Source organism: Urocampus carinirostris, chromosome 3 (genome assembly GCF_059441175.1).
Source record: "Urocampus carinirostris isolate Australia breed hairy pipefish chromosome 3, RoL_Ucar_1.0, whole genome shotgun sequence".
Classification (NCBI taxonomy): domain Eukaryota; kingdom Metazoa; phylum Chordata; class Actinopteri; order Syngnathiformes; family Syngnathidae; genus Urocampus; species Urocampus carinirostris.
Window position 1 is genome coordinate 41,532,748 of NC_142351.1, and position 23,797 is coordinate 41,556,544.

The window sequence follows — 23,797 nt, forward strand, 5'->3', positions numbered from 1 at the left end:
TTATAAAGCAGTGTTAAGAGATGGTTATATTTATTCAGTGTTTAAGTTCTTTCTCGTTTAGTTTTTATGATGTTAGGTTAATTAGCCGGTCCATATTGTCACTAGGTATGCATGGGTGAGCGAATTGTCTGTCCCTGTGTGCTCTGCGACTGGCTAGCAACCAGTTCAGGGTGTCCCTTGCCCACTGCCCAAAGATAGCTGGGATGGGCTCCAGCACCGCCGCGACCCTACTGAGGATAAGCGGTGCAGATAATTGATGGATGGATGGATGGATTTTCTGTTTCAGACACAAACCTCAGGCATGTCTCTGATCACGTCTGCCTTCGTCCAATTGGATGAATTGTTACTGTTGTGTAAAACAACGTAAGCGGTTGCGGAAAATCCTTTCATTGCTCGGGTCTGCGTGAATAGCAAACGCAGCTTATTGCAAGACCTTGTGATTGTCAGATCTGTATTCTTAAGAGGCTAATGCCGGCACATGCGACCTATATCCACAAAGCAACCAATGTGGAGCTGCTTATTATACAGGGATGTGATTTTTCCGCTAATTCGCGGAATTCCGCTTTTTTTTTATCTCCAAAAATAAAATTTTAAAATTTCCGATTTTTTAATTGCTTAAAAAAAAAACGATTTCGTCTCGACAGCATTCCATTTTAGTGTTTCCGTAACTGAAATGAAACGTACTTGCGATTGGTTGAAGTCTCCGTGTTGACCAATAAACGCGCTTGTTATAAAGGCGTAGGAGTATGCCATTGTTCATTTCTCACACGTTTTTGCCGAGTGTTTAAAGAAAGATGTCCGAGATCGAACGCAAAGATGCTCCGCGAGTTAAAGAAATTGCTAAGATCGTAAAAAACAAGTTTCGATCGGACTGGTTAGAGAAGGAATTATCTACAAATGTTGGCGACCCCGACGTGATCCAATGTAGCGAGCAGAGACGGGAGTCGTAGGCGGAGTGTCAAACAAAGGTGCCAACGAAAGCTGCTTTAATGACATTTAAACTGGCAATAACAAAACAAACACGAGAGTGGCTAGAACCGGCCGAATTAAGAGTCCCCCTAGGAACTCGCTAACTAAACAATGGTTCCGTGGGTGAATTATGTACAACCCACTACAGTACTTTCATTTATAGATAAAATCTTCTGCTATAACAAAGACATTTGTGGTATGTTCTAATATGAGTTACTTTTCATTTGGTCATGATACAATTATTTGTTCATGAAATTTGAACTCTTCAACATGATTTATGTGTTAACTTAGTAATCACATGAGTTAGATATGATGATATTCTCAGTGATAGTTTTTAAAAGCAAAGGCAGTCCAATGTTTTTTAATGTGACTGATTTTGAGTTGACTTAAACTGTAATTTTATATGGGATAGTTCAAAATACATTGAAAATTTATGCTGTTGTTTTGTCTATTTCTTTGTCATTTGAGTGCATTGAAAGTACTTAAAAACACGGAAAACCCATCAGCTCCGGGGGGCTTCGCCCCACTTGTCCCCCCACCAAGTTACTGCCCTGGACTTAGCTGGGTGCCCGCGGCCCCCAGACCCCCGCCTAATTTTCAGATAATTTCACTTTGGTCAAATCACATCCCTGATTATACTGAATAGCCAGGTTTGCACATGTGTGGTGAGTGACAAAAATGTAGACTAAAGTCATAGATTTTTTATAATTCTATTCAGCAGGAAATACTAGTTTTAGGCATTGTTAAACAAATGGATGGTGGAATTACAGGACAAGAAATGCGACAAAACTGGCCAGTCTTAGTAACAAAAAGAAGCTGACATCGGTTAACCATACAGAAACGCAGATATTCCTCATATGTCTGGAGTCCAGTCAGGTATTTTGATGGCTTGCAGCCACATTAAAAGTTTTCAGTTGAAGTTGCAAAAAAATTGCGTGCCTTCGAAATGCAATGTGTGCACGGTACGCACAAAAGATGGCTATGTTGTTTTTTGAAAAATCGCGACTCTAAAAACGCAACTCAACATACAGATCTCCTCTTGCTCCGTTCAAACTGCTACTCCTGATGTTTTGGGTTAACGATGCTCACGCATCCTGTGGTGAGCGGGTGATGGAAAGGGGCATATGAGACTTGCAGCGGCCAAACAAAAGCCTTTACATTATCGATCAAAATTTTCCTCCGGAACTTAAAGGCATTTTGATGATTATTAGCGTTTCTTTCTTAACCAAAGCATCTTTGGAGATGAGACTGGAACGTGTGGGCGTGTTTCCTTCTGTTCGGGTGCACCTGGGTCAGAATGGTGAAATGTCGTTCGCAAACAAAACGGCTCTATTAGCTGGCTCTTTGAAGTGTTCAACGAGATCTGGCTCATCATGAATAAAGAGCTGACTCCCTTTGAAACGCTCTTTCTTTCTCTTCTTTCTCTCGCCTGCTTACTCTCTCTATTTTTCATCATCCCTTTCTCTCTGTGTCTCTTTCTATCATTTTATCTCTCGCTTTCAGTCTCTCTCCCCCTCTGTTTTTCTCTTTCTCTCTATTTTCTCTTTTTATTTTTGTCTTAATGTAACTCTTTTCTCCCATTCATTTTTTCTGTCTCTCTCTTTCCCTCTCCATTTCTGTTTTTATTTCTATCGTTTTCACTCTGTTTGTCACTCGATCTATCTCCTTTCTCCCCCCATTGTTCTCTCTTATTCTTTCTCTCCTTTACTCTATCTATCCATCTATCCCTCTATCTATCTATCTATCTATCTATCTATCTATCTATCTATCTATCTATCTATCTATCTATCTATCTATCTATCTATCTATCTATCTATCTATCTATCTATCTATCTATCTATCTATCTATCTATCTATCTATCTATCTATCTATCTATCTATCATCTATCTGTCTGTCTGTCTGTCTGTCTGTCACTGTGTCTCTTTCTTCTCTTCTTATTTTCTCTTTACCTATATATTTTCTTCTCTCTTTTTCACTGTATCTTTCTCTCTGTTTCTATTTCTCCCACTCTATTTTTCTCTTTATCTGCTTGCAATTTTTCTTTCTCTTTATCCTTTTCTCTTTCTTTCTTTCTCGCTATTACTTTTTCTTTTTTGACTGTTATGTTTCTCTTTCTATATCTTTCTCTCTCATTTGCTTGCTAATTTTCTCTCTTTGCATCGCTCTTTCTCCAATCCACTTAAATTTTCTCTCTTCATATCCCTCACCCTCTCTTTCTCACTCTCTCTTATTTCCTCTTTTCGCTCTCTTTCTGTTTCTTTTGAAGTTGCTTGTGACCGGTCAAATTGAGTGGCATCATCTCTTTTGTTGGCTTAGTATTATAAACAATTTGAAAGTCTGAATAAGGTAAAAGTTCACTGTATACTGAAAAAAATGAAGGGTGCAGTTATAAAGTGGCAAAACTCTTGTGTGAAATGAACTAATTCGGTGCCTAATGTTTCATAAGAAGTTGTAATACCATACCTGTCAACCTCCACGGCTCCATGCCCGTCGTATTTTCCCTTACAAAATACAAAATAATCTTACACCATATTTTTTTCAAACAGGTTTATTCATGTAGTTTAACATGTTATATTGTACATGTGTTTCGTTATATGAAATTTTGTTGTGAGATACTGAGTTGCTTGACATAAATGAGGTTTATTATTAAACAAAGTTCAAAAATTAAGTAGCTTGGACGTTCACCGTAGAAGGAAAACATATGCAAATATAATTAAGTATAAAAATACCTTTTCTTATTCAAATTATTCATTCATTTTCTGCATTAAATTGTTGTTAGTAATATACTGCTTAAAGGGATAACCACAAACCTGTCTTTTTTCATTTCCTCTTTTTATAACCCTAACCCTTTTTTTCTTAACTTTATACAACATAATAATTCGTAATATAATGCATCAAAGCAAGTGAGCCATTTGAGAGCTGGCTCTCTTTAATGAGTTGAGCCGAAAAAGCCGGTTCTCTAAAAAAAAGACTACCTTTCACTACACAACTACCACATGAAATCCAATGTTTTTTTTAAGACCACATGTATTTCAAATTTACTCAATCAACCCCGCCTGTTTTTTTCAGATCAGAATGACTTACGGCGTTTTAATTCAGGTTTGGCCATTGCGACTTGATGATTGTATCCAAAGAAAATTTAAAACTATGTTGTAATGTAGGCCTACTGCTGTTTTCGCCTTGTTCACGTGTGATCTTAATGATGCATGATGGGAAATCCCCAGGCGGCAGAGGCATGCGCACAGTAGCATCAAACCGCTTGCTTGGTTTGCATCGAAAAAAAACGATACCGAGATAGAGGCTACCGCGGCGAACTCGTTTGACTTGATTGATTTGCCGTTTCGTGATAGTCCGTGTATACCGGATGATACCCATAATTGACAAATATGCGTTTTTCTGTACAAATTTTCTTGTACGTCATACACGTCTTAAAATGCATAATAAACGTACTTTGTATGGCAAAAACGTACAGCTTGACAGTTATGCAATACATCAAAAACAAAATATAAATGAAGAACAGCAGGTCGGCACCTTGCATGGCCGCTTGGCCGCTATTGGTGTGTGAGTGTGTGTGTGAATAGGTAAGTGTGAAGCACATTGTAAAGCGCTATGGGAGGTCTTCATTGACTTGAAAAGCGCTATATAACCATTTACCATTTGGGAGCCGGTGTTATGCCGAGAAATGCATTCCTGCTGAGATTTGCATCCCCTCGCTACTATAACCACTTTTACCTCGTTTTATCTCACTTTTATATCACTTTTCGGGAATGTAATGGCGAACACTATGTGAATCACTTTTGAGAACTATGGTAGTCATGGTAGAGTGCATAACAGTTTCAATACGAGCGACTTGAGTAGAAAAAGGCAAAATAAACATGTTACCTGCTCAAAAAGGATTTGTATACGATGTGCATTACCGTTCGATTACATTCACAAGAAATACAAAGATGGAATGGTTTAAGTTGTATTACATTCCCAACAAACGCAAGATGAAGTGGTTTTGGTGATATGTTCGCCATTACATTCCCGAAAAGTGATATAAAAGTGAGATAAAACGAGGTAAAAGAGGTTATAGTAGCTAGGGGATGCAAATCTCGGCAGGGATAAATTTCTCGGCATAACACCGGCTCTATTTAGTGAGCCGAGCTGAAAGAGCCGCTCCTCTAAAAAAGAGCCGGAATTCCCATCTCTGGTACGGTGCGCTATAGTCACCCCCCTCTGCTGAGCCCCGCCTCCAGTGTAAGGGTTTACGTAAGTTTTTTTTTCAGCAGTCAGTGTGCCAGCTCTCTTTCTCTCTTTTTCCCCTCCCTCTGCTATCATGTAGATATTGTTAGAGAGAGCTGCTCGCGGTCAGTGAGTCTATGTAGCCGTAGTGCAAACGGAGGGTTCAGCGCAAAACAAACCAACTGGGCAAAGATCGAAAATCGGAAGCAAAAGTTTGGAATTTAGAGCGAAAAAAAGAAGAAAAGGGTAGAGCAGGGCAGTCCTTTTTCTTTCTTCCCTGCAGTCATGCTGCTCTTGGACGAATCCGACTCATTCGCAGGTAAGTGACTCGAACGTCTCACTTTGGTTCAACAACTTGGAAAGAGCGAACATGAAATGGTTTTCATGAAATACATTTGAAGTTTGAGCTCATTTGAAATTCTAAATGACCCGTTAAGTCTTGGATTTATACCTCTGTTGTGGGCTGGTAAATTCCAAGTTACTTAACCGTGTTGTGTAACACTGGATCTCTCCCTACATATATGTGTACTGCCCTTGCAACCAATTTCCTTATCCGTTATTTTTCGCCGCTTCTCTTCCTTCTTTTCTATATTATGCTCTTATATTTAAAAATATTAATAATTTCGGGGGCACTTTATTTATCCCGCGGATTCTTACGCCTTTTCCACGTGCAACTGGCAGGCTCTCCGGTGTTTTGCCCTCAAAGCCGTGCTCCAATTGGCTGTTTCTAGGGTTACTTCAAGCAATGCCGGCGTGTGATTGGTTGCCGTGGGCCAGGCTGGAAATGTGCGTTTTTGAAGGCAAGAAAACACTGTTCATAGGATCAGTAGGTTAGGCTGCTAAAGAGTTGGGATGAAAGAGGTCATTTAATTTTATGAATAAGATTCACAGATTCAACAAAGGGGCTTTCTTTATTATATAACTTTGAAAGGGAGGTACTTTCTATTTTTTGGCGAGTCATTCCTGTATACAACCCGTTGAAGTGTGTTCGTGTCTGGTGTGGCATAGCCACATTTACTAAAAAGGAACCTAAATTTTTCTTCATTATTTGACTGGCAAAGCAAAAAAATGTATAAACTCTAACATATAGGTTTTATTGCCGTACCATAACTTATCATTAAATTCTATGCGCTGATCCTTTTGTAAAAGCACCACTAAATATGTAATCTTACATTATGAAAAACGTCCATGCAACGAAAAAAATATACCAAGGGAGCTTAACTTGCTAATACTATCACTAATTCTATTGTTTAGGGTTGAGGGTGTTACTGTGGTTTGATATGATACGTGGAATGGGGGTGGGTGATGGATGAAATAGTGTGATAGGATGCGCTTTTGTTACAGCATTAAACTTGAGCCAGCTAAGCCTGGCAGAAGTGTGGGAAATTCTGAGTCACGCAATGTTATTTTGTCTTTGGCCGGCTGGGTGAAATAATACGTTTTTTTGTCAGTGTTGAAAAAATATGTGTGGATGTCAGGAGCATGTACATATAGAGACAGGTTAAGTTGGTTTAGTGGAAAAGGGTGCTGTTCTTGTAATGGTGAAATGCAGTCTTTACAAGATAAATGCACCTGCGAGAAGAAGTTTTTCAGACACAACATTGAAAATCTACACTGTTGTATATCATTTTAAACATGTGTCAAACTCTTGGCCCGCCACATCATTTTATGTGGCCCGCGAGACAAAGCTGACAGAAGCAAAGAATGAGCGCCAAAACAATCACTTGCCTTTTTTGTTATGTCCACTAGATGTCGCCAAAGAAAATTGCTTTTTCCAAAGCTTTATTTGCTGACTACCATTAATCAACCAGAGAACATGGAGGAAAACCATCCTGTTATTTCACCTTAAAATAAATGCGCAGATGTGCTATGCTCTTTAAGGCAATACGAAAAACACAAAATTAAATAAAGATAACCCCTGGGTGTCTTCGCAAGAAGTTTAAAGAAGCCGTAGCTCCTCTCTATAAAAAAATCTAAAAGGGAAGTTCCAATCTTCAGGTAAAGGTTTTCGTGAATAAATAAAAAACAGGGAGCCTTAAATCATTATATCAATGCTTAAAAGTAGTGATTGTGTGCCATTTTTGTCACTTTCCAGCCTGAATGAGTTTCCCCAAGTTGAATAAACTGTGGTGAAAATGAATTACATTTTTATGAAATCCCTTTATAATCAAATCTTACATCCCTTAATTATAACTTAATTGTGAGCCTCCGAAAATACCCCCAACCCTCCAGCTAAGGGACACTTTTTATGCCATTAATTTAATAGTCTGAATGCCGGAAGGATGTTTTTCTACAATTTGGTCCGCCAACTAAATTAGTTTGATACCACTGCCCGATTAAAACTTGTAAAATTTCTATCAGTTTTTGAACTGATTCGTATAATGTTGAAAAGCTTTATGAGTTGCATGAATGCTTCTTACATTTGTATTTAATACATTTACACTCTTGTAAAGAAATGCATGAATGTGCTAATGCACCCTTTTTCCCCTTGCTCGCACCAGCTTGCTTTCAGATGTAATATAAAAGGATACTGTACAGCTTCCTGTTTCTTCGAATGCATCATGTACAATTGTGGGAAAGGATGAAAGGACATTTTAGTATCTGACATCCTTTTGAATCATTTGTGTTTCCTTTTACTTGATGGCATAGCAACTGTGTTTCAGTGGTGCATTAGGCTAAAAAGGCTTCCTTCAATTGTAGGTGAAGCTTTTAACAAGCCAACTGAGGTACCTGCGGTGCGCTCCTGACTCAGCTTGACTGTAATTGACCACAGCATGCCAGGGAGGGAACGAGCTGTCCTTTTTTGAATAGCACATGGGCCCGAGTTTAATGCAGGGCGCACGAAAAGTCAGACCGCTTTCGTAAGACTTTCCAGCAGATGATGAAGTGTAACCCCGTGCGGTCGCTTTTACCCACAATGTTGGAGTTGTTGCAACGAGCACACTCTTGTGTGCTCTCTCTTCGTCTTTGTCCTCTCCTGCAGTTGCATTGACATACTGGCCTACAAACTGCTTCAACTCTTCACCTGCATTCAATTGTCCTTATTATGTTTGTTTGTGTGCATGTCTGGTCTTCGGCTTGTGTGTTTTATTCACACTCCATGGCAGGGGTTATGAATGTCTGGCACATGAGGCCGGTAAGCTTCTCTTCACGTGTACATCTGGCTCTGATTTCACAGCAGGACCATGCTAATCTTTTCTGTGTCGTTCCAAATGTAGTATAGTAAACCTTTCGGTTATCGTGGTTAATGGATAGCAGAATCCCCCCGTGAAAAGTGAAAATCCGCGCAAAGTAGCGTCACACATTCATAAAAGCCCCCAAGGGTCATTCTTACCTTGGTATGACGTCCTTATTGAATGAGAGATATAGATTATAATAAAATTAAATCTACAAATGAAAATACAGAGCACATAATTGCAGTTGAATTAATGGAACTTACTGTCATATTCCAAAAGTAAAATGAAATCGGAGGGCTTCTCCTTTCAGTGTAAATCAAAAATTAGAGAGGGGTTGGCTAGAATCGGGTAAGTTCGACCTCAGCCGGGTCGCCACGGTGATAAAATACTACTGCCCCATATGTAGTGGTTTTCCAAGGGTTGTAGCTCCAGGTCATCTGTTTCATATATAATGGATCTGTTGTCAGTGAGAAAAAGGCTCATCGTGGTGTTGTTAGCCTAGCCGTAGCAGTTGGCCGGACAGCAGCCATTATTTGTTGCAAGCTTCAGAAATCTACCCGGAGGCTTTAATTATCATTTATGCAGGCCCTGTGGCAAATAATAAGTGTCGATAAAGCTGTTAGTTAACCCATAGGATTTCGATTTGGCGAAGCTACGGCCTTTTAGCTGGCACAGGAAAACTTCAGCTGTTTCACAAACTATTATTTTTGTTAGGGGGCAGTAGCTTTAGTATCACAACGAAAAGGTGAAAAAAGAAGAAGAAAAATAAGCCTCGACTTTCAGCTTTCTCTTCAATGGCGATAAAAAGGACTTCTTGATGAAACTAAAATGCACAAATAATCTGTCCGACAGATTTGAAATTTTCTCGAGGAAATTAAAGAGGAGGGATATTGAGCACAAATAAAATGTATTATTGGTGGGTAAATTTGGCTGTATTTCCTAAACAATAATGCAAATTTATGATATTATTATTGATTCATTTTATATGTGTCGCAGCTGTCGCTACAGTAAATGTTTTATAGCCATAAAATATCAATTGAGGGTTGAATCGATTCATTTGCAGCACTTCTGAAGGCTTAGGTGTGAAATTCACTGTTGAGACACTTTATGTTGTAAACCCACAGAACAAACTGATATCAACCGAAAATGCCAGCCCAGCACCCAAAGCAATTTGAATGGGTGAGCAGAATGGGGTGGGTGGATCTTTGCACACATAGTGCCCCCCCCCCCCTCCTTTATTATGTGACATTTTTACCCAAAAAATAAACTGCGCTCGCACCTTGTTTTGAAGCCATAATTCACGACAAAAATGACGATACCGGCTGAAAGAAGTCAAATTTTACATTTGTTGATGTGGAAAACAGGTTCTGGCATTATATTTCATAGTTTTAATAAAATCATTAAAGGTCACACGGTGAAATAAAATGCGCTGAAGAAATAGCTTTTTTTCTGGCGAGCAAGATTTGCGTTTTGTTGAATTTTGTCTTAAAAAAATGTGGCGTGGCTCTTAGAAAAAATGCTCTCAGTGCTTTTTGAGTGAAAAAAAATCAGACCCCTGCTTCATTGTTTTTTTTTATTCCTCGAGCGTCACCTGCAGATGATTTTGTAACTCACCTTCCAGGCTAACAAAAGCAACCTTAATACCTCAATAGCAAAAGCCGTTATACAAAAAGTATGTGTGTGCTTGTGTGTGTGTGTTTGTGTTTGTGTGTGTGTGTGTGTGTGTGTTTGCATGTGTGTCTGTTGTCTTTTGTAAGAAAGTTACATAAGTCGTTTTACTGTTCCTCGTTCGGTCCAAGAGGAAACCATTTGGTAAACTAGCCGAACACATGATTTTATTTTTTATATAATGCTTACAATTATTCTGTACGCAGCACAGTACATATTGTTTAATAGTATTTGGAATTTTCTTTTCTTTTTCTAATTTAAAGGTGCTGTATGGATTTTAGAACCTTTCTACTCGCTGACGCTGTATTTTGGCTTATGTTGCGCTATAAGTACGTACATTTCTTAGATGTGCTCTAATAAGCTGTTCCTTCTTCATTTTTTCTGAATTTGAGTTGGCATTGTGACTGTACTTGAAACAGGAATTTTCTTCACCGTATTCATGCTACACTAACAAAAAACTGCAGTGACGAGCATAAGGTCTCTATTTTTCTGCCATCTAATGTTTTGTAAAAGTGATGTCCAAGCAGATAGGCGAGGTGGAAAAAAATAATGATGAGGGTTCTTTAAATTCATTTGGGCATTGTTAACACACACCTAATGAGGAAAATATTTTACCTTCAACTTAAAAGTACATGCATTTCTTAACAGGCTTGATTAAACTCTTTTTCATCTTTCACTGGGTTTTGGTTGCCGTTTGGATTCTCCTAGAAGCCGGCCTTTTTTTGACCTTCATCATCTTCATGCTACACTAACATAGAAATTAAAATCAACGCTGCAGGAACTAGCATTCTCCCCAGGCCCCATCCCTCAAACCTAATGTGTTCTAAAAGTAAGATAAAGTGGGTGTGTTCCTTAACCACACACGTAGGGGCACAATTTCCTGTGGTGTTTTAGGCATGTAAAGCCCGGTGGCGCCTATCTCACCCTAGGCCCAAAAATGTTTCCACACAGTCTCAAACCTGGGACCTATCAGGTGTTAGGCAAATGTGCTAACCACTGCACTGCGGAAACAAAAGTACCCCACCTTTAATTACCGCAAATTGCTGCTCAGATCAACGGCATTGGACAAGTCTAAAGTTGCAGGTATCACCTCAAGGTAATGAAAAGTGTGAAAGAGAACATATGGAAGATCCACGCATGCAGTATGTGCCACCGTTTTTTGTGTCAAAAGTCAAGATGGTGCGGGACTGCGTGTGTGTGTTGAGTTCAGTTCTTGTGAACATGGGGGTTGTGTAACAGCCACAGGCAACAGTTATATAAGCACCCTCTTACGTTCCTGTCGGCGTCGCTGGTGTTCGAGCGTAGCGTTCTGTGTGTGTGCGGAAGATTGCCAGTAAGAACGTAAAGTACAAAAAGCCATCACAGTTGTATGAAGTGGTTTCTTGACCTAGTGACTGACTATAGATTAGTCATATAATATGAATTTGTTTTTTGGGTGGTGCTGAATTGTTTTTCCATATTCTCTAAATAGTACAATTTAGCTTACCTGTCAACTTAAGTTTCCTCGTATTTAATGTTTGTTGATCAATTTAAATTGTGTACGTCGACAGACAGTATTTGTTCATTGGATTTTATTTGGGGTTGGGGGGTGGTTGTGGGGGTGGAAGACCGCACTTGTATTGTCCATTTCGGCTCCAATCCGGATCGGCTCGGTCACTGTTTTTTTTTGGTTTGAACAAATTTATTGACACTAATAACAGGAAACAATCATGACAATCTCAACAGCAATTAAGCACATTCACAATATTATATTTCAATATGACGTTTTTAACAACAAACGCAATGTGAGGTTTGAACAACCCTTCTCAAAAATCTTAATAGCAATCAAGCATATTCACAATTTCATTATATAACATCTTTGTTAGTGTCAATAGATCCGTCCAGGCCAAAGTCGATTGTCTTTGGTCTGAACAAATCCACCGACACCAACAGCAGCAAAACAAACACGGTCACTGGTAGCAGACCATAACACTATCGTAGATTGATAATGACAATAAAGTCTTCAAAATCCTGTACTGTTACGTATAAAAGGCACTAAATTTACTGCAAGTGGGGAAAAGAACCAAGGAATATGCTGATAATATTTAACCTGATCACTTGATAACTAATTTACCCAACAATGCCCTTGATGCTTTGTAAATTTGACGACCCTTTTTTTCCCAAGAATGCTTGAGTTTTACAGATTTTGTGAAAATTCTTTCTTTCTCTTTGTGGGAATTGTTTGTTCCCTTGCCAGAATGTTAATAACTCTCATTAACTGCCTACGCAGAGCTTCGACAGAGGTAGAAAAAAGACAGTTGATAAACTGTTACATCATCGTGTAGAATATGTGACCATACATAGACTTCAATCAGACAATAAGCAAAGTCTTTCTTTGAGAAGAAGTTTGAAGGGACTTTTAGCAGTAGTGTCTTAATGTTCAAACACACATCCATATTAGGTTGTGTCATGTTTCCTTGATTCAAAGTTGCATAAGCAGGCTGTCAGTGGCAAACATTCCTCCCAAATTATGCGTTTTACTGCTTTCGACGCAGCTCGGTTCTAGAAACTCCCATCGTACATCACAATTGAATCGAGTCTGTTTCGCATGAATACACACTTCTTAAAACTGTTCCATGAAACTACAAAGCAGAAGATTGGTTGAGGTTTGTCCTTAACGAATGACGACCAAAAAAATAAAAGTAATTAAACACACTCTAATTTAAAGCCTGTTCATTGTAAGGTGTTTTTAAAATGGTCTTTCTTGGGATTCAGTGGGAAAAAAGTCACATTTTGCCTTCTTCTCGGCACTCACGCTTTTGAGCAAGAGACTTGTTTGATCCTCTAGGACTAAGAAATGATCTTAAACCGAAACCAGGGGTGGGCAACGTTTTCTGATCAGGGCTGCACTGAGTTCTAACAATAATCAGAAGAGCTAGCTTGAAAACAATGATTGATTTGATTTTTGTATCTGGAGAGACAGCATCAAATTTAATACCATGGAAACACATGAAGAAAAAGGACAATCGACTCTTATTTTTCTTATATTTTTGCTGCTATATAAAAAAAAAAACTTATCTCCATTGTAGGGCATTTTCTAATTTTTCTTGCCTTTTTGCACTTTTATCATTGTAAATATCTCATTGAGGCAAAAAAGGTATTTTTAGAATAATACTAGCATTATGCATTTATGAATAAATTAACATGCCAAAGTAAAGTAGTGCATTATGTCCCTTTTCAACTTTCAACTTTCGGTAGATAATGTGCAAAGAAAATACAATAAGCGTAGCTCAAAAGTGTTTTTTGCTTTACATTCGATAGATGTCTTGATAGAATAATTGAATCTATGAAACGAGAGTTTCACCAAATCAACACGTGTTTTATTAGCTGTAGCTTTTTTCTTCTTTTTTACATTTTCTATATATTGCCATTTTTGACATATCCGTTTGGTTGGCTGGATTCAAAAGAGCTTGATGGGCCAAATGATGCCCCCGGGCTGTTGTTTTTCCACTCCTTCCCTGAACTCATCATAGGCAAACTAGTCGATGGCTTCAATTTCATTTATTTTAATAAGATATGAATGATCATGATAGTTATTTGTACTACTTCCCTCTAGGCTTTAGATGCCTGGCTCTTTAAAATGTAACGGAAAATGATTAACGGGCAAAAAACTTTGGTATGCCTTATTCTTATATTTCTACTTCCTGCTTAAATTTGGGTTTCTTGTGCCTAACCTTTATAAATGAACAACTGAATTAGATGAATAGACCAACGTGGTACTGTGGTAGTGTTGATGTTAAAGTGTCCAATTAGCAAGACACTGTACTCTTAAGTTACTCTCAAATTGTATACTGATCTGTGTGTTTCAAGATGGGTTCATGTGACATTCCCTAATGTACTTTTCTAATGGGAACAATAAGATCTAAGACTGTACACATCTGAGCAACCAGAGTGTTTTTTTACATTTCTTACGTGTATTTGATCAATTATTCAGTAAATTTGTAGCATACATAATATATTGCCTTCAGACTCTGCGGTTCTATTTTGCTGTAAAATTGCTTGTATGGTAAAAGTCAAGTAAAGTCACATTTATTTGTATATACCTTAATCAAAAAAGGCTCAAAATACTGCAAAGGTCACAATTAAACCATCCCCTGATCTGAAACCACATGCGGTAAAGGAAAGACTCACCTTAGCATGGGAAAAATGAGAAACCTTGAGAAGGGGCAACACCAGAGGTAATACACCAGGCCACAATGGATGTTGCTTTGACAAAAATACACAAAACAAAGTCAATATTAACAATGAATATAGGTGATAAGTTCTTCAAAAATTTCAAGACAGACAACATGGTCTTCAATCTCAGCCAGGTAGTCAATGCAGATGATGACATGTCTCAGGCCTAGGTTTTGGTGCTAGTTCTCTGACTCATCGAGGTTTGTTCTTCTCCCTTAATTTGCCACCAGCCAGGCAGCCAAAAAGGCAGGAAATTAAAAGTTTGAAGTTGGCACCATTCATAGGCGAAAGAAATTAATTGTGTCTTAAGTCTATATTCAAACAGTTCCACTGAGGTTGCAGATCCTATGTCAAGAGGCAGAGCATTTAAAAGCACTGGGTCCCCACTGGAGAATGCTCTTGAGCCTGCAGATTTCTCCTTGGCTCCTGGAGTCAAAAGTAGACAACCATTTTCCGAGTGGAGGCTCAGAGAAGTTTTTTGGGGGGAGTTAAATCAGCAAGATAAGACGGGTAAAGTCCATGCAATATTTTGTATGTTAGTAACAGAATCTCAAAGTCACGTCTTAAATTGACAGGGAACCATTGCAAGTTTTGATGAATTGGGATGACATAATCAAACGTTTTTGTCCTAGTCTAAAGTCTCGCTGCCGCTTCTTGAACCAGCTGATTCTAGACTTCAAAAAGCCAAAAAGCAATACATCAGCGCAGGGGTCGGGAACCTTTTGGACCCAAAAAGCCATTAAAAAAAATTACTGATATTTCCATTTTTCAGAGAGAGCCACACCTTATATTGTAAGACATATTAGTGTTGCTAAAATTAGTGTCATGGTCGTCATTGCTCTGTTCACATTTGAAACAATTCAGGAAAATAGAAAATGTGTAATTTTATCTCCAGGCCAGTTGTACTTGTCACGTGGGAGGACCGGACCAGAACGGAGGCAGGAGGTAGGAAGGGAGAACTCAATTGCATTGACAATCATAACTTCTATTTAACAAAATAAAAGTCGTCCAAAACTCCGGGACAAAACAGAACAAAAACATTCTTACACTCAGAATGGGCAAGTACAGGTTTCCTCCGACTCAAACTAAACAGGACAGGGCATAACAGAACGGAAAATGTGTAATGAGCCAGCACCCGCAAAACCCACAACTCAGCCTTAAGTAGCACACACGCAATTAGCTGATCTACTTTAGCTGGTGCCCAGTACTCATGGAGAGAGCCATATCTGGCTCGCAAGCCATAGGTTTCTGCCCCCTGTATTAGAGTAATTAAGCCGAAAAGGAACACATGTATGAATAATAATCTCAGCATATGATTTCGACAGCATTGAGTGAATCATCGCAATTAGTAAAGTGGAAAAAAGCTATTCTAGAAATATTTTCCCCATGTAATTCAAACAACAAAATAGTATCAAATCTAACACCTCGATTTTTGACCGAGTCACTCTGGGTGTTATTACATTTTTAAGTGTTTAAGAACAAATCATGACAAGAGCTGGACCAACGATCAACATCTTTCCGGGGTTAAGGCGCAAACATTTAAGTGACATCCATCTTTTTATCTGGGTATGGAAGGCCTTCAAATTTCCACATTTTAACGGAGAAGTTGCCTCCAGTAGCAGATAGTGAAGTATGTTTAAATGTTAGGGTTATTTGTCATATAGTGATGTTTGTTTGACGCAAACAACTTTATTGACCATGCAGGTTTCTGCCCCCTCTTCCTCTGAAGTGCATCCTGACTCTTTGAGGATGATCACTTTCTTCTGCCCACTCCACTTCCTGTCCTTCAATTCAGCGTCACACTGAGCATTGTGAAGTCAAGGCGCCATAAACATGACATTTTAGATACACGTTTTTTTGGCAAGCATAAATAAAATACACCAACAGATTGACAAATTTAAAATAAACATGTTCATGCTGACACTTTGTTATGTATCAGCCACTGTCTCAGAACAAGAAAATGAAACCAATATTTATCTTCTTTTTGCTCATGAGCAGCTTGTGTCATTTGATTGAAGAACCTACATTGAAACAATTTCACACATTTACCCCCCTAAAAATAGAAAAATAAAATGTAAGCCAAGTGACTCCATCAGGGGTTGGATAACTTTTTAAGTTGTCGGCTGCATTGGATTCACAATTTGGACTGAAGAGAAAAAAAATGTATTTAGTTGGATTTTATTTTGTGACTTTCGATACAGACTCTTGATCTGCTACCTCCGCAATGTATGAGGAACAAATATAGTATATACCATTTATCTCATATGCATATATGAATACATTTGCGTGCAGGGATTCATTTGTACATGTTATATTTGATTTTATATTTGTTTATTAATAATCAGTCATCAAATTGGTGTATGAACACTCAGAATTAAAGTAAAGTAAAACATGTTATATGTATTTTTAAAAAACTCAAGATGCAGAAGTGTTTTTTATGACATTTGACAAATATCTTGATAGATAAAATAATAGAAAAAAAACGACATGCAAATATAAGAATATGCACATTTAATAAATAACATTTTAAATGATATTAACATTATTTCAATACAATTAAATATAGCCTGACGTTGTCGGGCCGATTGGATACGCCTACTTGGAGTGGTCGGTGGTCAGGAGCTGCAGTACTTAATTTGTCCACCATAGGGCATGAGAGACCCCACAAAAGCAGACACATGGAAGCAGGGATTTATGGATTTGGTTGGTATTTGTTGGGGGTGCCTTGACACGAAATCTAGCTTTCCACACTCACGCAGGCCTAAAGTACAATTGTGTATTTTTTTACGAATACATTATGCATTCAGCCGTTTCGGAACCTATGAGTTACATTCAAACACACGCACACACAAATCGGGGTTCATAAAGTAGTTTAACTCTAGATTGGTGCAGAATATATTAATGCTTTGTGAAATATATATTTTATGGATGGGGACACAAAGGGACACTGGGGACAAGAGTGGAACCAAGCTCAAAACCATTTTTATTTTTTTGTACTTTTGTCACTTTTTTTTCCAGATGACTCTATTGAAGGCGGTAGTTTGCCTAACCCTGGACTACATACTTGATGTATCTTGAAACTAAGGACCATTTTTTTATGAGGTAGCCAGCGTTAGATTGTTTCGATCTTGACATTTTATTATAGAGGTAATGTCCTTCATTAGACACACGAGGCTTTAAGTTAGGGTGAATATTGACTTTAACACGTTTGTGCATGTGTGTGTTGGCAGCAGAGCGTCATTTTGTGTCGTCATCCATGGCAGATTCCGGGCACAGCATGTTCTTGTTTTTGTGCGTTTCCTGGTTTTTGTTTTGTAATCTGCCCATATTTATGTTCTTGCGCTTACATAAGTCCCAGATCTGGTTCAGTGTGTCTTTGGTGAAAAAATACGAGAGGAGGAATGAAGTTGAACTAAAATTAAGTAAAAAACAAATTATTTGGAGTTGCATGGATTAAGAAATGCATCTTATATTAAAAATAAATCAAGCTTTTGTGCTATGACAACGTAAGGTTTTGTGAAAATCTGCTTCACTCAGGTCTTTTCACAAAAAAAAGTATTTTCAAGGTTTTAAAGCGCAACAAAAAAACCCAAATTAAACTAACGTTTTAAAGTGTGCCTATACACCTCAGAATACATTCGATACAATTCTAAGTGTGCACTATATTTCTGTTTTTGAGCAGTGATCATTCAAGCAATGATCATCTGTATCATTTAAGTTCGTGTAACAGGAATTTTTATATCAAGGAAATTTGTCTTTTGTGCCTGTTGAAAATTAAATATTACCAACATAGCTGTAATTAATATTGCTCTATGTTTCTTATAATTTTGGAATATACTTGTTAGCTTTTCAGTGGGTCTAATTACGTTCTCTAGATTATATGCATAATTAAAAAAAAAAAATCAACATTTATTCAGTGCTTGAGCTTAATTGTTTCATTTAGCCCTTCTTTGACGCCCCTGTAGTAGCGCATTTTAGAATGTTCATTATAGCGAACGTTGGTTATTAACCTCTTCCTCCTTTTTTGGTTCCTCAGATCAGTCCCACTGCGCCTCCTACAGTTCAGAAAATGAAGCTCAAGGAGGTGACTCCGAGGCATGGCGGCATACCGCCCCATCGTCTACCTCGCCCTCTGAAGGGATGCCGGCCAACCCTGCACCCTCGCAACCTTCATCCAGACCCCATGCCGGTGTCTCAGACCAAACGCCAAACTCGCCTGGCACACTGGCAGGAAGTAGAAAGAGGAGCTCCAAACCTTCACACATGAGACGTAACATTCGGTATGATCTCAGCGGAGCTATAGTTTTGGGTTTAGGGTTTAGAGCTGAAATTTTTCTATGAGGGCCTCTTTATTTTTCCATTCTTCAATGATGGACCGAGGTCATTTTGTTACAGAAAGAATGTGATGATTGTAGGAGTGCCTAAATGGAAAAATGTATTGTTTTCCAGAAAGCCACAATCAAATAACCCTTCATGATTCTTCAAAGAACAAAAGTCAGAAAATAAATAATAGCACTACTAATTGAAAGAATAATAACCAAATAACCCTGTGTGGTTTTTCCACAGAACAAAAGTCAGAAGATAAAAAATAATACTATTTTTGAAATAAATAAAAAACAAATAACACTCATTGGGTTCTTTACAGAACAAAAGTTCATGGTAGCACAAACTTTCTGTTGGGCCATGCACAGTCCAATGGACAGGTCCAAAATCAGCTTGGTAGTCAGAGCACTGGACCATTTATGGTATGGATTTTCACGTGTTACAATGACAATAAATATTCTTTTGTATTAAACCATTGCAAGTGGCCTATTTATTGTCTTTTTAAATAGTGAAATGAACAACGAAATCAACATTCCTCTCTGGTACTAAATATAGTGTGATAATGAGATAAAGCCCAATGCCCTTTCATGTATTATCTATTTAGCTGGTAGTCCAGTGGTTAGATCTGGGTTCCAAATCCTGTTACAACCAAAAGTGTGCACCCAGATTTTGAGTTACTCTTTGGTTTGAAAAAATGTGCATAAAAATGCTCTCTGGTATTGTTCAGGTAGCAGAGTAAATGTGGGGAACCACTGGTTCAAAGCTCCAACATTTGTAGGTTCAAACGCTGAAAGCTTATTTCTCTTATTCTTTTCTTTGTGATTGTAGGAAGTTACTAAAGGAGCATCAGCTGGAAGCAGGCACAAAAGCTGCTCAGCAGAAGGAGCTACGAAGAAGACGGCGTTTGGATGACCAGAGAAAGCAAGATTTCCCCATACCACTGCTGCCTGAATATCAAACTGGTGTGTCATCACAACCATACTTTTCCAGACATGTTAAGACCCTAGAAAGTTGAACATTATAATCCTTATAATCTGGTTCGCCTTATATAAGAAATACAATTAAAAAGGTATATCAGTTCATTACCTTATTTGTGCGATTATTGATTCCTCGATTTTTATGGCTGACCACTAGAGCTGCACAATTTTGGATTAAAAACCTAACTGCGATTTTCAGATCAGTATTGCAATTTCGATGCGACTATCGATTTTGTGCTAGTTTTGTTTTTTGGTGAGTACTTAATCATATTGACATGCCTTAACCTTAAGAAAACAGTGCCCACTTCTGGGGAGTTTTGTTTAGGTTGTAGGCTGCTGACAATTATTTACTTTTCGATTCCTCAATGTCAAGTACCTTGTAGGTACAAGGGTCAAACTTACCTCGACATTACGTTATTACCGACCGAGACTGTAACTGACTGCAAAACTACAACTATATGTCTACAAATAAAAACAAAACACAGAATGTCAGGAGAATACATGGTATTTATAGTCATTAAACAAAAATACAACAAAATTGGAGAACTTCTCATTTCAGAGTGAGAATGTGATTTAGATAGCGCCTGGCTAGATGCACGCGAGCATTTGGTAACCATGTTTTCAGCAAAGTCCCCTGACTAAAATACAACCGTCTCAAATGTAATGGTGTTTTACCTCCAAGTCATCTGTTTCTTGGTTTATGCATCTGGCGTTGGCGAGATACAGGCTACGCAGGGTTATCTTGTAAGGGTTGTTACACAGCCATACATTTATTCATGCCTTTCGGGACAAACAAATTGCTCCCCATCATGCCATTCTCTTGATTCAGTTCAGTATCTCGTAAAGACTTTGCGATTTGACGATACAATTTGGTATACCAGTAATACCGAACCTTTTCTGTAGCACAGACCGGCTTAATGTCTGACAATATTGTTGCAGCCCAGTCCAATGATGACATCAACAACATAGAGACTACAAAAAGTGAGATCAAATCTAATGCCTTCTTAAGTGTCCTCTGTATCTTTAGTGGATGGGTTTCGGCACTCTTCCCACCGCGATCCTGATTAAAATCCCTTTGCATCTGATGTTGTGCAATTGTAATTGGTGATATATTTTGACTGATCAATCAATGCAAAAATATAGTTTTTATTTATTGTATTTATTTATGTATTTGTAGTACGACCCTAGCCATTACTGAAGTTTAAATTCCTTATAATCAAGTGCGCCGTATATATGAAAGCATTACAATAGAAAATTTTTGTGGGTGCACTTTATAATCCCGTGTGCTTTGTATTGCGGAATATACGACAACCATTCAAAGTTACCATTTTGCGCGTTGATTTTCCATACAAACTTCAAAGTGTGACCACGTTTGGGTAAGAATAGGAATACAAAGCATTGATCTGTTGTGCTCTTTGCTAATCTCTTTGTGCAGACGATGTAACAAAGCATGAGTCATCATCATCACCGGTGTCCCAACAAGAGTTGAGACAGGAAGTCCCCCACCAGGAGACCAGTAGTATTGAAAAATGCCGGGACGTCAACATTTTATGTGCCTCGACCCCTGAGCTCACGCAAAAAGCAGGTCAGAAAAACATAGAAACACATGTAACTTGGGCTGAGAAATAAAATCCTGAGTTTTTTCATTCATCTGGATGATGTTAAATTAAATTGATTTCAATCTTATTTTGAAACAATTAACCAACGCTTTATAGTGCGTTTGATTGGTTCATAAACTGACTTTTAATCAGTTAAAAGGTAAAAAAATGTGAAGTTTTGTTGCAATAATTTATATTTTGTTCTTGTGCTTAACTTCAGTGAAGGCCAAAATGATAGAAATAGAATAAAAAGATTGCTTCTCTTCCTGACTTAATAAAATATTGGCATTGCTAGTTTAACAGCAGGCTGGTCGGTGTGCTAAAACAGTGCAATAGTTCTTAGCTCAGCAACTCTTAACAAATTAAAAAAAAAGATATACATCTAACAATTGCAAAATAAATAATAGTAGTGACATGAACTAAATATTTCTACGTCATAAAACAATAGTTGGTACAAATTCATATAGACATGACAGAGCAAGGTTGCTTGATGAAGATGTTGAAGAACAAGGCAAAATAACTTTAATACAAATTTAAAATGAAAAGTAGAACAAATCAAAACACAAAATATAAATTTGAAAGGCCAAACAAGACAGCCAAAAAGGACCAAGATCAATCACTCGTTCTGAAACAAATGGATAACACAATTAGAGTGAAAGTCACTGTGTGCAAGAACTATGCAAGTATGGGTTAAGATACATGTGTGGCAAAAACGTGATAATTTTACTGTCTTCTTTGCAGATATATTAATTTTAAGTGATGCACAATGTCTGTTTTGTATCCAGTGTTTCGTCATCTTTTTTTTAGAGCTGTGTCGAAACCAACCCTAAAAATACAGATGTAACAATTTTATAATTTAAGTTTTTCTTTTTAGTTTGTTTTGTCAAAATGTATATCCCTAATAAATTAAATTAGCCATGATAAAATAAAAAAAATATATGTAGTGTGGTGTGATGTAGTAAGTGGGCATTTGCACGTCACACTGGGTATTTGTATATTGTATTCTTTTGGCTTTATTATTGTATTGTTCTCAGCTCAGGGATGCTGCTGGAAATGTGAATTTCCCTTAGGGGATGAATAAAGTATCTATCTATCTATCTATGTGGCTTTGTAAGCATTTAGTATTGAAAGCCGTAGGCTTAAATCATTATGGCTCATCCACATAAGCACAAATAATTTCAGGATGATATAATAGCCACTGTGGGCCTCAGGGACCCACTTGAACTCTGTCCTTTGACTGTGCTAAGTAGGTTAGTAGGTCTTGTGCCTCTGGAATGAGTGGTTGAGCAATCCAAAATGAGAATATATCCCACCAAACCTTTGCCTGCTTTTTTCCCCACTTAACATATTTTCCGGACTATAAGGTGCACTTAAAAAGTCCAATTTAGTCAGAAATTTGAAATTGCACCTCATAACCCAGTATGCGGTGGATAAAATTGGAAATGCGTACGGTAAATTTAGGTGTGTGTTACGACACAAGGTTTTACAGTAAAACCTGGATTGGCGCAATGATGTACTAATTCGATGTACACCGTTGACCTAAATGCAAAACATTGTATACAACGGCCCTAGTGAGGATAAGCTGATCAAACAAATGAATGGATGTATACAATGGGAGTCAAACCAGAGTAGTAATATTGAGGTTTTGGTTTGGTTTGAACAATTTTATTGACACTATTAACAGCAAATAAAATAAGTGAAATTTGAACAATTTTTCTCGACAATTTTAACAGCAATTAAGCATACTGACAATATACCACTAGACGATCAGTAGTACAGCTGTCATCTGAAATGGCATTAGAAATTAACCCCTCATCACACTATATTTACTCATGGTCCCACAACACTGATTTGCACGCTGGGTCGTAAAAGCATCACTATGGGCATGTACAGCAAAAACATAAAACGTAATTCCTCATTAAAGCATTTGGGCATAATGCTTGCTTGTAATATATTTTATAATTATGTAGGTAAAACCATTCTCATTGTATAAACAATAATTTGTGTATGTAATAGATAGATAGATAGAAAGATAGATACTTTATTCATCTCCGTAGGGAAATTCACACTTCCAGCAGTCTACCCCGTTGTTTATTAACAGATTAACATGATGCTCTAGGGGTGATTGTAGCGGAGTGGATGACGTCACGCCAGTCCAAAAGTTTGACATCCCTGCGGCAGATGAAAAACTTTTCTTTGTGAAAATCCAGGGATACACCACCTCGTGTTAGCAAGTCCGCCTCCTCTCCGATTCCCCCCGGCTTTCGTGTCTCTGTTTAGCTGCGTTGAAGCCGGATAGCTCCGGGTAGCTCCAGGTGGCTACACGTTAGCGTCCGGAATGTTAAACGTGAGCCACGTTTCCGCAAAACACAGCAACTACGCTCCCTGTGCGCTTCGATGTTTTCCACCAGCACTCGATGATCTTATAGTAATAGCATAGTACAGTAGTAATAAAAACTGCTTACCTACTTCTCAAATAAAAATAAAGAGCAAATTAGTCTCACTAAGAGGCCACGTCTTTCCAAATATTAGTCCCATAATTACTCATATATTGCAAACATAAATTAAATTGGATGTAACTTACCACCTAATAACAAAAAGCTTAACCAATATAATAATAATAATAATTTCCTTGTATTGCCATTC

At 37.9% G+C, this 23,797-nt stretch overlaps 1 protein-coding gene across 1 annotated transcript in view; it reads left to right on the forward strand.

The window, feature by feature from the left end:
- The first annotated feature begins 5,266 nt into the window (after window positions 1-5,266).
- Window positions 5,267-23,797, forward strand: part of LOC148369737 (helicase ARIP4-like) — a 41,515-nt gene continuing 22,984 nt past the window's right edge. Inside the window, exons 1-4 of the mRNA XM_088331899.1 lie at window positions 5,267-5,513; window positions 18,290-18,533; window positions 19,405-19,538; window positions 20,989-21,138. Of these exons, the coding sequence (XP_088188025.1) occupies window positions 5,480-5,513; window positions 18,290-18,533; window positions 19,405-19,538; window positions 20,989-21,138 (562 nt within the window). The 5' untranslated portion in view covers window positions 5,267-5,479. The remainder of the gene's footprint in view (window positions 5,514-18,289; window positions 18,534-19,404; window positions 19,539-20,988; window positions 21,139-23,797) is intronic.